Source organism: Lacerta agilis, chromosome 7, assembly GCF_009819535.1.
Source record: "Lacerta agilis isolate rLacAgi1 chromosome 7, rLacAgi1.pri, whole genome shotgun sequence".
Taxonomy (NCBI): Eukaryota; Metazoa; Chordata; class Lepidosauria; order Squamata; family Lacertidae; genus Lacerta; species Lacerta agilis.
In genome coordinates this window covers 79,579,323-79,591,623 of record NC_046318.1, presented here as the reverse complement: position 1 = coordinate 79,591,623, position 12,301 = coordinate 79,579,323, and the positions used below count along the sequence as shown (strand labels likewise).

Genomic DNA, 12,301 nt, shown 5'->3' with positions numbered 1-12,301 from the left:
GGCACAACATGAAAACAAGCCCTATGTTCTTCTCCAATTCCAGTGCTGAAACTTAGTTCACCATCTGGTCATCTCTTGACTTGGCTACACTGACTTTTTCTGCTCTTCATTCACTCCTCTGTCCTCTTATTGATCCAAAATTCTGTTTCCAAATCATTCACCTCTGCTACAAGTAGTTAGTAATATCCTGTGCCAGCCATTTACCATTCAGCTGTTGAGGCTACAGCTGTCTGGCATGTGGGATTGTAGCCCAAAACATCTGGAAGCAACCACACTTGTTTTTCCTTTCTTATGTCCCTGATGACATAAGAAGAGCTCTTCTGGAGCGGAGCAGGGGTAGATCTAGTCCATCATTCTGTTCTTGCTGTCTAAAGGAAGCCCCCAAACAGGATATGTTCCTTCTCCACCATTGCCAAATTCACTCAGTGAGGCTTTACAGTGGACATATAGAATTCTAGCAGCGCAAGGCTCTGCAAAGATCACATCCAATTAAGTATGCAATGCTGGACTTTGAATCCTTGCTATTCCACATACTGGGCAGTGGCAAACATCTGCATTGGCAAAGACCAACTCATGTTTAGAGGCACAATCTGAGTGTCATTAAAAGCAAACTTTGATGCCAGATTGGAGATTCCTTCTAGACCATAGCTGTCAACTTTCCCCCCCTTTTAAGGGAAACTTCCTTATTCTGAATAGGATTCCTTGCAAGAAAAGGGAAAAGTTGACAGCTATGTTCTAGACCGAAGCAGGATTGCCCTGCCCACAAGGCAAGGTGAGGAGACCACATCAGGTGGCAGGATCCACAGGGACAGCAGATCCCAATGTAGATTTTTAATGACTGCACTGTTTTCAGGACTTCTTTATCCACAGGAAACCACCCATATCTCATCTTCATATGTCCAAGATAGAGCATAACATTTAACTGCCAAGATCATGTGGTCAGTGTATGCGCATGTATCGGTATACAGCAGGATGTAGATATTGTTGTCTGAGATCTCTCTTTGTGTCTCGCTCTGCTTCCCCAGAGACTTTCTGGATCTTTGCATTATAATGTGTCAAACTGGAAAGATAATTGACCCAAAGGAAGGTCAGCTTCATATTTTGGTTTAATACAGTTTGTACAGGGGGATGAGGTCTTGGCCCCATTACTTTTCCCTTCCTTTGGATAAATGCTTCTTCTAAATAACATTTTATACTCAAACAGTGTATCTCATAATAAAGCCTTCCTACCAGGATGTCAGAGACATGGCCAGCAGAGAGGACTATGCAGAGGAAGAGGAAGAGGAAAACAGGAGCTTGCTTCATTCAAACCACAAAAGTGAGATAAGCCCTTCTTGCTCTGGATGGCTGCCTGTAAGTTTTCGCAGCAGCACAGAGATGAAGGAGCAGGATGCAGGTAGGGGGTGGATTCAATTCCAGAGGAGGAGGAATTGGCTGCACCTGAGTCTCCAAGAAGTAGGAGGCGGAGTAAGCAATTAGAACAAAGGAAGACCAGCAGGAAGTGGGGACAGGTTTGGAGTATATCTGGCCTTCGAAGGGGCCAGAAGCCAGTCGAGTCAACTGATTCCAACAGTGAGGTATGAGTTGTGGGAAGCCCGGATTGCTGAAAGTCTGTTGTGGATAATAAACCTCAACTAGTTGAACTGCCACCGTGTCGTGTCTTGTGTGGGAGAAGTGCTAAGCCTGACACAGGGTTAATGGTGCAGTAGCCATTCACCTGATAAATGGAATCTGTGTTAGAATAAAGTCCTTAAAAATTCCAAGAAATATTTATTCATATAGTTGTATTTTCTGACATTTGTTAGTCTCCTTTCTTCAAAAATAGAACTCATGATGGAAAACATATGTTTCCCAGGATATTTATTATTTATTATTTATTATTTATACCCCGCCCATCTGGCTGGGTTTCCCCAGCCACTCTGGGCGGCTTCCAACAGAAAGTTAAAATACAATAATCTATTAAACATTAAAAGCTTCCCTAAACAGGGCTGCTTTCAGGTGTCTCCTAAAAGTCTGGTAGTTGGTTTTCTCTTTGACATCTGGTGGAAGGGTGTTCCACAGGGTGGGTGCCACTACCGAGAAGGCCCTCTGCCTGGTTCCCTGTAACTTGGCTTCTCGCAGCGAGGGAACTGCCAGAAGGCCCTTCCTCCCAGGATGTCTCCCATCCTGGCACTGACCAGACTCAGACCTGCTAGGGGATAGCCACACATGCCTGGAAAAAAGTAGTCATTTCGGTATGACCTCTCCAGGCTGTTTAAGGCGTCAACTTCTTTATTCAGGTAGGTAGCCGTGTTGGTTTGACACAGACGAAATATATAAAATAAAATAAAATAAAATAAAATGTCCAGTAACATGTTAGAAACCAACTAAGTTTGTTCTTAGTATAAGCTTTCATGTGCATGCACACTTCTGAAGAACAAACTTAGTTTGTCTCTCAGGTGCTACTGGACATTTTTATATATATTTCAACTTTTATATTGTCATGGAAGTGACTAAGAAATCATAAATAAATAAATAAAGTGATGTTGATGGTGTCAGAGTGCTGTTTGTCAAAATTAAAGTGGAGATAACACTCTAAAGTCTCAGTTTTGCAGAAAGAAAATATTGAGAAAAGTTACTTTGCAAGAGGTAGGGAAGGGAGAACCAGCTAATGGCTCTGCGACTTGATCAAGTGAAATTCATTTATTGATTAAAATCATGCCATGCTTTTATATTTCCATGCTCAATTTGGTTAATGGAATCAGAACGTATGTACAAAAAAAGTACAAAAACACAGGGAATATTTTAGCCAATGTAAAAACTACCATAAGGGATAGGAATAGTTGCAGCTGGTAATTTGTGATTTCCTGTAATTTTTCTTATGCACTCATAATACTAAAACTTGAGATTGAAATACAGTACTCAAACAAGGTATTTCTTCACACAGCATCTGTGCCTTTGGCGATTTTTACCATGGTTGCCCATCTGTAAAGTTTATACCTGTAGTCAACCATGTCCCACTGGTTTTCTCAATTCCAACAGGCTACTTTTGTGTTCACTATGTGAATGCCATCTGGACATATTGCAGCAGGTAATCCGTTTCAGTAATGGCCAGAGCACATCTTGAGCTGCAACCAAAATGTCAGCAAAAACAGAGCTTGAAGCAAATTTGGAGACTCCTTCAAAGATGAAGCATGTGAAGAATTTCATAGAAAGCCAAAAGATGGGACGAAAAGGTACCTCAAAGGGTGTCTGGTTGTCCCTAGGTTGTCAGTGGGTTTTGCCAGAGGGAAATTTTAGGACACGGTTGATGGCTCATTGACATTTTTTTTCAAATGAGTCAAAATATTTTTTTGAGAAATCCCCCCCCCCCAACCAGGGAAGTTTATTGTTTTTGATATAACAACAATTCTGCATCAGGCAATGTAAACAAAAGTAACTAGACTGCGTAATCAGAATTACAGTGATAAAGGCAAAAGTGATTATATTTTGGAGCTAACATAACTGAGTTTCCACAGGTGCATCCACTACCTCTTTGAGGTTTTCCTCTTCCTTGAAAGCATTCTGGAGTATGGCTTTCATGTTCCTTCTTAGTCTGCCTTTTTTCTGTCTTCCAACCAGGAAATAAATCAAAGGGTTAATACAGCTATTCAGACAGGCATAAAGGATGGCATATTGTAAGAAAGAAGGAGGATTTGAATGAAGAATATAAAAAGTGATGGCAAGGACATTAAGTGGAAAAGAAAAAATGATGAAGAAGAAGAGAGCAAGCAGGACTATAATTAGAAGTTTCCCCCTCCTCCTCTGGTGCGATTTAAAGCAGACCTTGACGAAAAGGATGAGAGTGGAGATAGTCATGAGTGGGAGGCAAAGGAAGCCATTCACAATAAGCTGAATGCTCAGTGTTCTAATTACATTTAAATCAGCCAGAAGGAGAGTGAAGTCAATTGCAGGGGAAATAGAAGAAAGCACCCATATTGAGGCACACACAGTGGTGGACATGTTTGTTGGTCGGTGGCATCGATGCCAAAGTGGGAAGAGGACAGCCACACACCTATCAATGCTGATGGCTGTCAGTAGAAATTGACCAGTGGCGTACATAAATAGGAAAATCAAAAAAAGTATGGCATCTGCAAGGTATGTGAAGAAGCTTCCTACCACTATCAAACATATTGCTTTAACAAACACAACTGTGAGTAAACCAAAGTCAGCCATGGACAGGTTCAGGATGTAAGTGGTGAAAGGAGTCCTCTTAAGGCAGAAGCCAAGCAGCCAGATAACAGTACCATTCCACCAAAGTCCAAAAATGCTCATTAAAAAAATGACTGATATACCATATATATTGTCCTAATGTCAATTCAGAATCATTCTCACTGTGGCTATTGTTAGAGAGAACAGTTTCATTGTATGTTCCATTATATTCCTCTCCAGCATTTAAAGAGGGCAGAGACGGGAGGGTGTAATCCGTCATTGCAATAAACCGTTGCTTTTATGCTTCTTTTGGTGTAGAAACAGCTGCTGGAAGAAATGAGAAAACAGTAGAACTGGTCTTTGTTAATCAAAATTCACGAATAAAGAGGAAAGTAAAGATTTCCAGCTTCTGTGCCTTTATCTATGTCAGTGAAATGATTCTTCCTATTTTATTTCCAGGAAAAGATGCTGGTGAAACTAGCACAGCTATGGAAATATATGCAGGTCCAGCCCAATATATTTAAGCACTTAAGGAAGACCCAGAAATGTCCCCCCTCCCTACCAGGAAAATAAAGGGTGTACACCAAGAACACATGGGGGGGGGGAGAAAGACTGACATTGGGGTTCTGCTGCCCTGGGTGAACCTCGCCATTTGAGGTGGTTGCCTCATCTTGCTTCATGGGGTGGCCAGCCCTGAATATATAAAAGATTTCAGAGAGTCTCTGTGAAACCCACCATCACCTTGAACTTCATAGCATAAGCCTTCTGTTCCCATGCCTGTAACTCAGGCTAAGTACAGGTAATTGAAATAACTGGCTAATCTTTTCTCCCTAGCCTCACCTCCTTTGTTCAGTTTTAGATCGTAAGCTCCTTGGGTCACTATGTATGTAATAAAGAAGCATACATGAGATGCCCTACCTGAACAGAATGGTCTTGATCATGAAAAATTATGTGTTGAGGAAAACTATCTGTATGCCATAGACCACGTCTTCAGTCCATATGGAAGCAGGATTGGCACAAGGGTGTCTAGAAGTGGCTAATCTGAAACAAGAAGTGAGTAAAGTAAAAGTAAAGGAGACCTCGGTGGTTAAGTCTAGTCAAAGGCGACTATGGGGTGCGGCCAGTGGAGAAGCTGCATGCTCCGGCACCAGGGGTGGAAGGCAGGCAGGGGCGTGGCATGTAAACGTCCTGGGGGCGTGGTGCATGTCCTGGGGGCATGGCACATCATCCCAGGGGCGTGACGTGCACCCCGGGGGAATGATGCGCTACCCATGGGGTGTGGCGCCCTGCACGGTGGGGTGTGTGTGCAGCGTGTGTCCAGGGGGGTGGCCGCGATGGTACCCCCCTCCCCGATGGTGCTGGGGGCGGTGCGCTCCCCCCTGTTCCTCCACCAGTGGGTACGACACTCATCTCACTTTTCATGCTGAGGGAACCGGCGTTTGTCCACAGTTACCAGGTCATGTGGCCAGCATGACTTAACCACTTCTGGCACAATGGGACACTGTGATGAGTGCCAGAGCGCACGGAAATGCCATTTACTTTCCCGCTGCAGTGGTACCTATTTATCTGCTTGCACTGATGTGCTTTCTAACTGCTAAGTTGGCAGAAGTTGCCACAGAGCAACAGGAACTCACCCCATGGCACAGATTCGAACTACTGACCTTCCAATTGGCAAGCCCAAGAAGCTCAGTGGTTTATACCACAGCACCACTTACCTCGTTTTGAAACAAGAAGTATAGCTAGGTGGGCATATGTGGTTGACTGACATCAATCAAGGAACGTCTCAATTTTCTTTTGATTTATGAGCAGGGGAAGATTTATGAGCAGGGTTCCTGAGGGACATTAAACTGGATGAACTTATGTAATTGAATATATGACGATGTTTCATATTAGTCCTCTTCCCATAAAAGACCATGCATATAAGTGCATAGGAGGGGGCAGGATTGTGAAAGCTGATCTTTACTGTGACTGCACATTCAGCAGAATTTGTGCATAGAGTCAGGCACATTTATAATTATGCACCGTTAGGCTCTGCCAAACATTCAGGAACTCTGCCTTTTGATGTTTCCCTAATGACATGGATGGATATATGTGTAACCCAATACTTTGGATGCTATTTGATTGAGCCATACTGTGAATTGACCAGCTTGGTTGTGACTTATTTAAGTCAGTTGATATTGACTTAGTTAGGAAGTTGGCTTAAACCAATTCAGATGATTTGTTGAGCTAGTTTAGTAATCCCTACTGAGCTAGGGAAAGCATCCTGAAAAGACTGGTAATAGATCCTCACATTTCAGACAGGTCCATTCCTAGCCCTACCTGGCACAGACTGAATCGGGAATCTTCTGCATGCAAACAACTCTACCTCAGATTTTGGATACAAAATCCACACTTCCATTTGAACTGTGATTTCTATGCAAGGATATGAGAGGTTATTCCTTTGTGCCATTGCTTATTCCCATGAAAACCTGCTGTTTACTGTTGATTTGGGACAAACATCAGTAGGGTTTTGGAAGGGACATTCAAAGTCCTAGTGTTGGACCTGAAGCTACTAAGGCTATCAGGCACTGTTATCTCCAGAACTCATTCTTTCCTAGTCCTGCCACCTGGGATCCCTATAACTCCTGCCACCCTTGCAGATGAAATATGCTCACATACCTGTGATAATCTGTGGCTCAGATACCATGAGCGGGAGGAAGCAGGAGTAACAGCGTTCTGTGCTGGGGAAAGTAGGCAATCAAAGGATTTGCAGGAATCAATGCAATCCCCAAGTCTCAAGGAAAACTTGTAAGTCTGACCAAGCTGACTTCAAGATGTCCTGTAAATTATCCTCTCCTCTTCATCTGTGCTCAATCAGTTTGCCAACATCTTGTGACAAGAAGAAACCGTTTCTTTACTGGTGATCAAGATAGCGGTCAGCAAAATTAGGAGGAGTCTCACGGTTGTAGAAAATACACTTGAGAAAAGTTGGTTTCCTAGTCATTGGGAAGCAGGAGGCAGCTAACAACTCTGTGACCTGATTGAGTGATATTCATTTATTGATTAAAAGCATAGTATGCTTCTATCTTTCCATGCTCAACTTGGTTAACATAATAATGTACAGTGGTGCCCCGCTAGACGAAAATAATTCGTTCTACGAATTTTTTCGTCTATCGGTTTTTTTGTCTAGCGAAGCTAAACGGAAAAGAAAGACGAAATTTTTTTGTCTTGCGAAGCAGCCCCATTGACTTTTTCATCTTGCGGGGCAGCTTCCGCTAGACGAATGCCGTTTGTCTAGCGAGTTTTTCGTCTAGCGAGGCATTCGTCTAGCGGGGCACCACTGTATATACAAAAAAGTACAAAAAACAAAGGGAATATTGCAGCCAATGGATACAGTAACATAAGAGCCATGAGAAGTTTCTTCTGGAAAGTGGTGATTTGCTTGGCCAGGCGGAGTCCCCCAAACCCTGGGCAGCCCCTGAGGGAAATAACAACACGTGACAATGCTCTATGGGATTAAATTGGCCACAACTTTATTAATATTCAGATTTAGGGAGACCTTGGCTCAGGCATTGGGCGTTTATCCTTCCCAGACCCCCAGCCAGGGTTCTGGGTAATATCAGGGTTATCCAGCATGAGTGGGGAGTGGGCTAACTCTGGAGAACATATGTTCAAGCAGATAGCCCCCCCCCATTCGCCGCCGCTGGAGGGGGAGGGCAGTGACGACCTCTGGGCATATGGGCCAATGCCCCCTGAGACCCCTTTAATGGGAACCCTGTTATTGCCACCGCAATGGGGGTGGGGGTTACCACCCCACGCCCCCCCTTTTGTAGATGACTAAAGGATTCCGCCCAAGACCTGCAACTGCCAAAGTTGTGACGAATTGCTACGGGAAAGGCGAAACCTGCCAATGCAGGGAAAGTCCTTTCCGGCCCTTCAGCAGCGACCTTGACATAGCAGCGCCTGCGTGCCTGTGTGGCTGTAGAAATAAAATGGTTAACCTGCAGAGTAAACGTCAACTGAGGGAGTGGAGGGTGGGGAAGCTCTGAATCCAATGGCCACTTCCCAGGTATGACTCAACTCCTATTGTGTGTACTGACTAATCCCTCCTTCTACCTGGCCAATCCCCCCCCCGGCAACACCTCCCCAGCCGGGATTGGGTGGCTGCTTGAGTGGGTGGAGATCACAGGTATCCAACCTGGGAAGGTGGTGCCAGACCCAACCACCAGGAGCTGCACCGTGATCACAGGAGGCTACTCACTACCACGAAAAATGTGCACCCCGTTTGATGCGGGGAGTGGTCATTCCTGTATATTTTCCCCACTCCCACATGTCACCCCCTTGCTAACTACTCAAAACTCAGCCATTGTTTAAAACATTCACTTGCCTCATATCAGATTCCCCCAAGGATGCAGCATTCTCAAATATACCATTGTTTGAAGGTATTTAACTCAAACCGCTGCTTTATTTAAAATTGCCATACCCCCCCTCTCAGTTCCCTCCATCCTTGCTTTACTCAAATGTCCGTTGTTGTTTTGTCTTCTTTAAACACTTCATTTATTTGACGATAATGCAGCCAAAACCTTTATGGACTTTTACCTTCTCATACCATAAATATGTGTACCAACCAAATCTATTACCAAATCTATTACCAAATCCTTCCAGATCTAATAGAGCTGCATTTTTTAACAATATCCAGTCCCTTAACCAACAAAGGCAAGATGCTTCGTAATACTATTTCAAATCTGGTAGAGAGGAACCGCCTCTCTCTTTGGTATCTGTAAGTAATTTAAATTTTATTCTTGGTTTCTTTCCTTGCAAGATAAATCTTGTAATTACTTTTTGCCACTCTTTAAAATCACAAAGTCCATTTATCATCTCCTATGTCTTCCAACAGGGCTATAAATCAAAGGGTTAACACAGCTGTTCAGGCAGGCACAGAAGTAGTCATAATATAGGATCTAGGGAGGTTCTGAACTGAAATAAAAAATGCTGATGCAAAAGGCATTCAAAGTGTGTGTAAAGGTTCCATTCTTCCAGCCAAAACTACTTTCCCACTCCAGCCTAAATCTTTCCCCAGCAGCTCCAACTGCAAGCTCAGAGCTCCCTGAATACATTAAATGTTCTTCACATAAATGGACCCAGGCTTCTTCCACAGTCGTATACTATCTAGATTTATAAAATAATAAAAATAATAATAAGTTCATCAAGTCCATCCATCTGTTCAAGACTGAGATTCTATGCACACTGTGAAATCAATAGGCAGCATTGAGCACAAGTCAACAAGGTAACAGACGAAAAGCTTGTAAACTGGGACCTAGATTGTGTCATCAGAATCACAATGATAAAGACATATATTGGCAATGTTTCTGAACCATCATAACTGAGTTTCCAAAGAGATCTCCACTGCCTCACTGGGGTTTTCATCCTCTTTGAAAACATTCTGGAGTATGGCTTTCATGTTCTGCATACACCTGCCTCTCTTCTGTCTTCCCACCAGGAAATAAATCAAAGGGTTAACACTGCTGTTCAGACAGGCAAGGATGAAGGCATAGTGTAAGAAAGAAGGAGGTTCTGAATGAAGAACAAAAACAGTGATGAAAAGGGCATTGAGTGGAAAAGAACAAATGATGAAGAAGAGGAGAGCCAACAAGATGGCTGCTATAAGTTTACCCTGCCTCCTCTGCTGTGATTTAAAGCAGACTTTGATGAAGAGGATGAGAGCAGAGATAGTCATGAGTGGAAGGCAAAGGAAGCCATTCAGAACAAACTGGATGTTAAGGATATCGCCATCTTTTAAGTTAGCCAGGTCGAGCGTGAGGTGAATTGCAGGGGAAAGGAAACAAAATACCCATGCTGAGGCACACACAGTGGTGGACGTATTTGGTGGTCGGTGGCATCGATGCCAAAGTGGGAAAAGGACAGCCACACACCTGTCAATGCTGATGGCTGTCAGTAGAAACTGACCCGTGCTGTGCAAAAATAGGAAGATAAGAAAAAGAATGGAAAATAGAAGGGGGTTGGGGACAGGTATTCCTAAGAGTGACAATATATTCCAAATATGATTAACTATGATTAAACCAAAGTCAGCTATGGAGAGGTTCAGGATGTAAGTGGTGAAAGGAGTCCTCTTAATGCAGAAGGCAAGCAGCCAGATGACAGTCCCATTCCACCAAAGTCCCAAAATGTTGATTAATAAGCTAATATATAGATATATATACTGTCCTAATGCCAATCCTGAATTATTATCAGTGTAGCTATTGTTAGAGAGAACAGTTCCGTTGTACGTTCCGTAATATTCCTCTCCAGCATTCCAAGGTGGCAGTGATGCGATGGTGTAATTGATCATTGTGATTAATGTTTGCTTTTCTACTTTGTCTGGTGTTTTCCTGCTGGAAGAATTTAGAGAATGGTAGAATTAGTCTTTACTAACGGAAATAAGAAATACAAAGCTAAAGCTTTTCAGATTAGTTTTTCATATTTTTAGCTATTTTGGAGTGGGTGTTAAGGTGAAATGACTTGCTCTTTAATTCCAGGTAAAGGAGCTGCCTGAATATATTTGGGGTTTCAGAGAGTCTCTATGATACGGTTCCCATATTCCCAAAGGTAAAAATGCTTCCTAGGGCAAGGACCATAGTTCTGTGGTGCAACATCTGCCTCATGTGCCGAAGGGTTCCATCCTTGGGATCAACAATTAGGGCATACCCTTATCTGAAACCCCTGAGAAGTGCTGTCAGCCAGAGTCCTAGAAGCATAGAATCTTAGAGTTGGAAGGTACCCAAGGGTCATCTAGTCCAACCCCCTGCAATACAACAATGTAAAGCAATACTGGGCAAGTTGGAAATAGCTAATGTGGAATGAGGTTTCAATTTTGGAGTAAGATTTGGGAGACCAGCATTCAAATTCCCACACAGACATAAAACTCTCTGGATAACTTCAAACCAGAGTTCCTCAGCTTGACTTAACTGACAGGTTTGTTGTGAGGCTAAAAAGTGGAGCAAGACAAACCATGTATGCCACCTTGAGCTCCTTGGAGGAAAGGTGGGGGTAAATAAACAAATGGACTGAATTTTAGAAGGCAGCTTCCTATACATTTCTGTTCCTAAAACCTCATACAGAATCTTTCACAGCTCTGTTATCTTTGAACCTTTTAACCCCAGGGGTTGAAGCTGTGCATGTCAATCAATCATCACCATCATCGGTGCTTAATTCTGCCACACCAGTTACTCATTTTTCTGCTCTTGCAAGCGAAGAGTTTCTAACTTGAGCTTTTCGCTTACCTGTGGCTAACGTTGGACCAGATATTGTGATAAGGAGAGAGAGAACCAGAAGTAAGTAATCCTGTGCTGGAATAAACAACCAGATGATTTGAAGACACCAATGCAACTCCCAAGTCTTGAGGAAACATTCAATGCATTTAAGAGCTCCTGAGAAGATGTGCTGGAATGTGCCTGTTTGGCTTCATTTGTGCTTAATCAGTTTGCCAGTGTCATGTGACAAGAGAAAAACAATTGTCATTGGATTGTCATTATAGTCTTTAGAGGATTGTGATCATGCACACTAACAGCTCCATTTGTACAATATACAAAAATGCTTTGAAAGGCTCCATTACATTTCAAAAGCCTACAAGTAGGTTTTAAGCACTGAGAAGCACTTTGCTCCCCATGCAGGAGATTTCCAAAACACCAGGGGAAAGAAAGCCCAGCTAATGGGCTGGAAAGAGCAGGATGATGGTACAGTAGGGATACAGAACCTTTTTCCAGCAAGATGACCTCATTCTTTTCTGGGAAACCTCCTAGAAGGGAATACATATAGCCAATCTACTCCCACTTGTAAGCAGAGAGTTTGTTTGGATAAAAGTAGGATGCTTGAAATCTCTCAGGCCTCTTTGCTGCCAGGTGCAAGCTACAAAAATTCTATGCATGGCAGGAGAGAGTGCAGGAAGGTGAGGAAGGTACATCTTGTGGCAGAATTGGGGTTTGCGTGTCGAGGTCCCCAAACCACCCCTCAAGTAAATCACACTTCACACCAGATATAAGTTTTAGGTTTTTGGCATTAATTTGGCCACAACTTTATTGAATACAAATTAAGTGAGTGGTTGCTTAGGCATTGGTTAAGACTATCTGTCCCTCTGGGAACAGAACTGACATCC

The 12,301-nt window shown here is 43.1% G+C and overlaps 2 protein-coding genes across 2 annotated transcripts; both read right to left on the bottom strand.

Annotated features, from left to right (window-relative positions):
* Positions 1-3,474: 3,474 nt before the first annotated feature.
* LOC117050467 (proto-oncogene Mas-like) lies at positions 3,475-4,850 on the bottom strand. The gene is made up of 2 exons (XM_033156132.1): positions 4,788-4,850; positions 3,475-4,326 (listed from the first exon to the last, which is right to left on the bottom strand). Exons 1-2 carry the CDS (start codon positions 4,848-4,850, stop codon positions 3,475-3,477), a joined length of 915 nt encoding a protein of 304 aa, XP_033012023.1.
* Positions 4,851-9,526: 4,676 nt separating this feature from the next.
* On the bottom strand, positions 9,527-10,498 carry LOC117050466 (mas-related G-protein coupled receptor member H-like). Its single transcript, XM_033156130.1, has one exon. The coding sequence runs from the start codon at positions 10,496-10,498 to the stop codon at positions 9,527-9,529; it is 972 nt and encodes a 323-aa protein (XP_033012021.1).
* Positions 10,499-12,301: the final 1,803 nt, after the last annotated feature.

Coding starts and splice junctions, on each gene's coding strand:
- LOC117050467 (XM_033156132.1), bottom strand. CDS start 4,850: ATGAAGCAAGATGAGGCAACCACCTCAAATGGCGAGGTTCACCCAGGG. Junction 4,327..4,787: donor CAGGGCAGCAGAACCCCAAT/GTCAGTCTTTCT, acceptor AATTGACATTAG/GACAATATATATGGTATATC.
- LOC117050466 (XM_033156130.1), bottom strand. CDS start 10,498: ATGATCAATTACACCATCGCATCACTGCCACCTTGGAATGCTGGAGAG.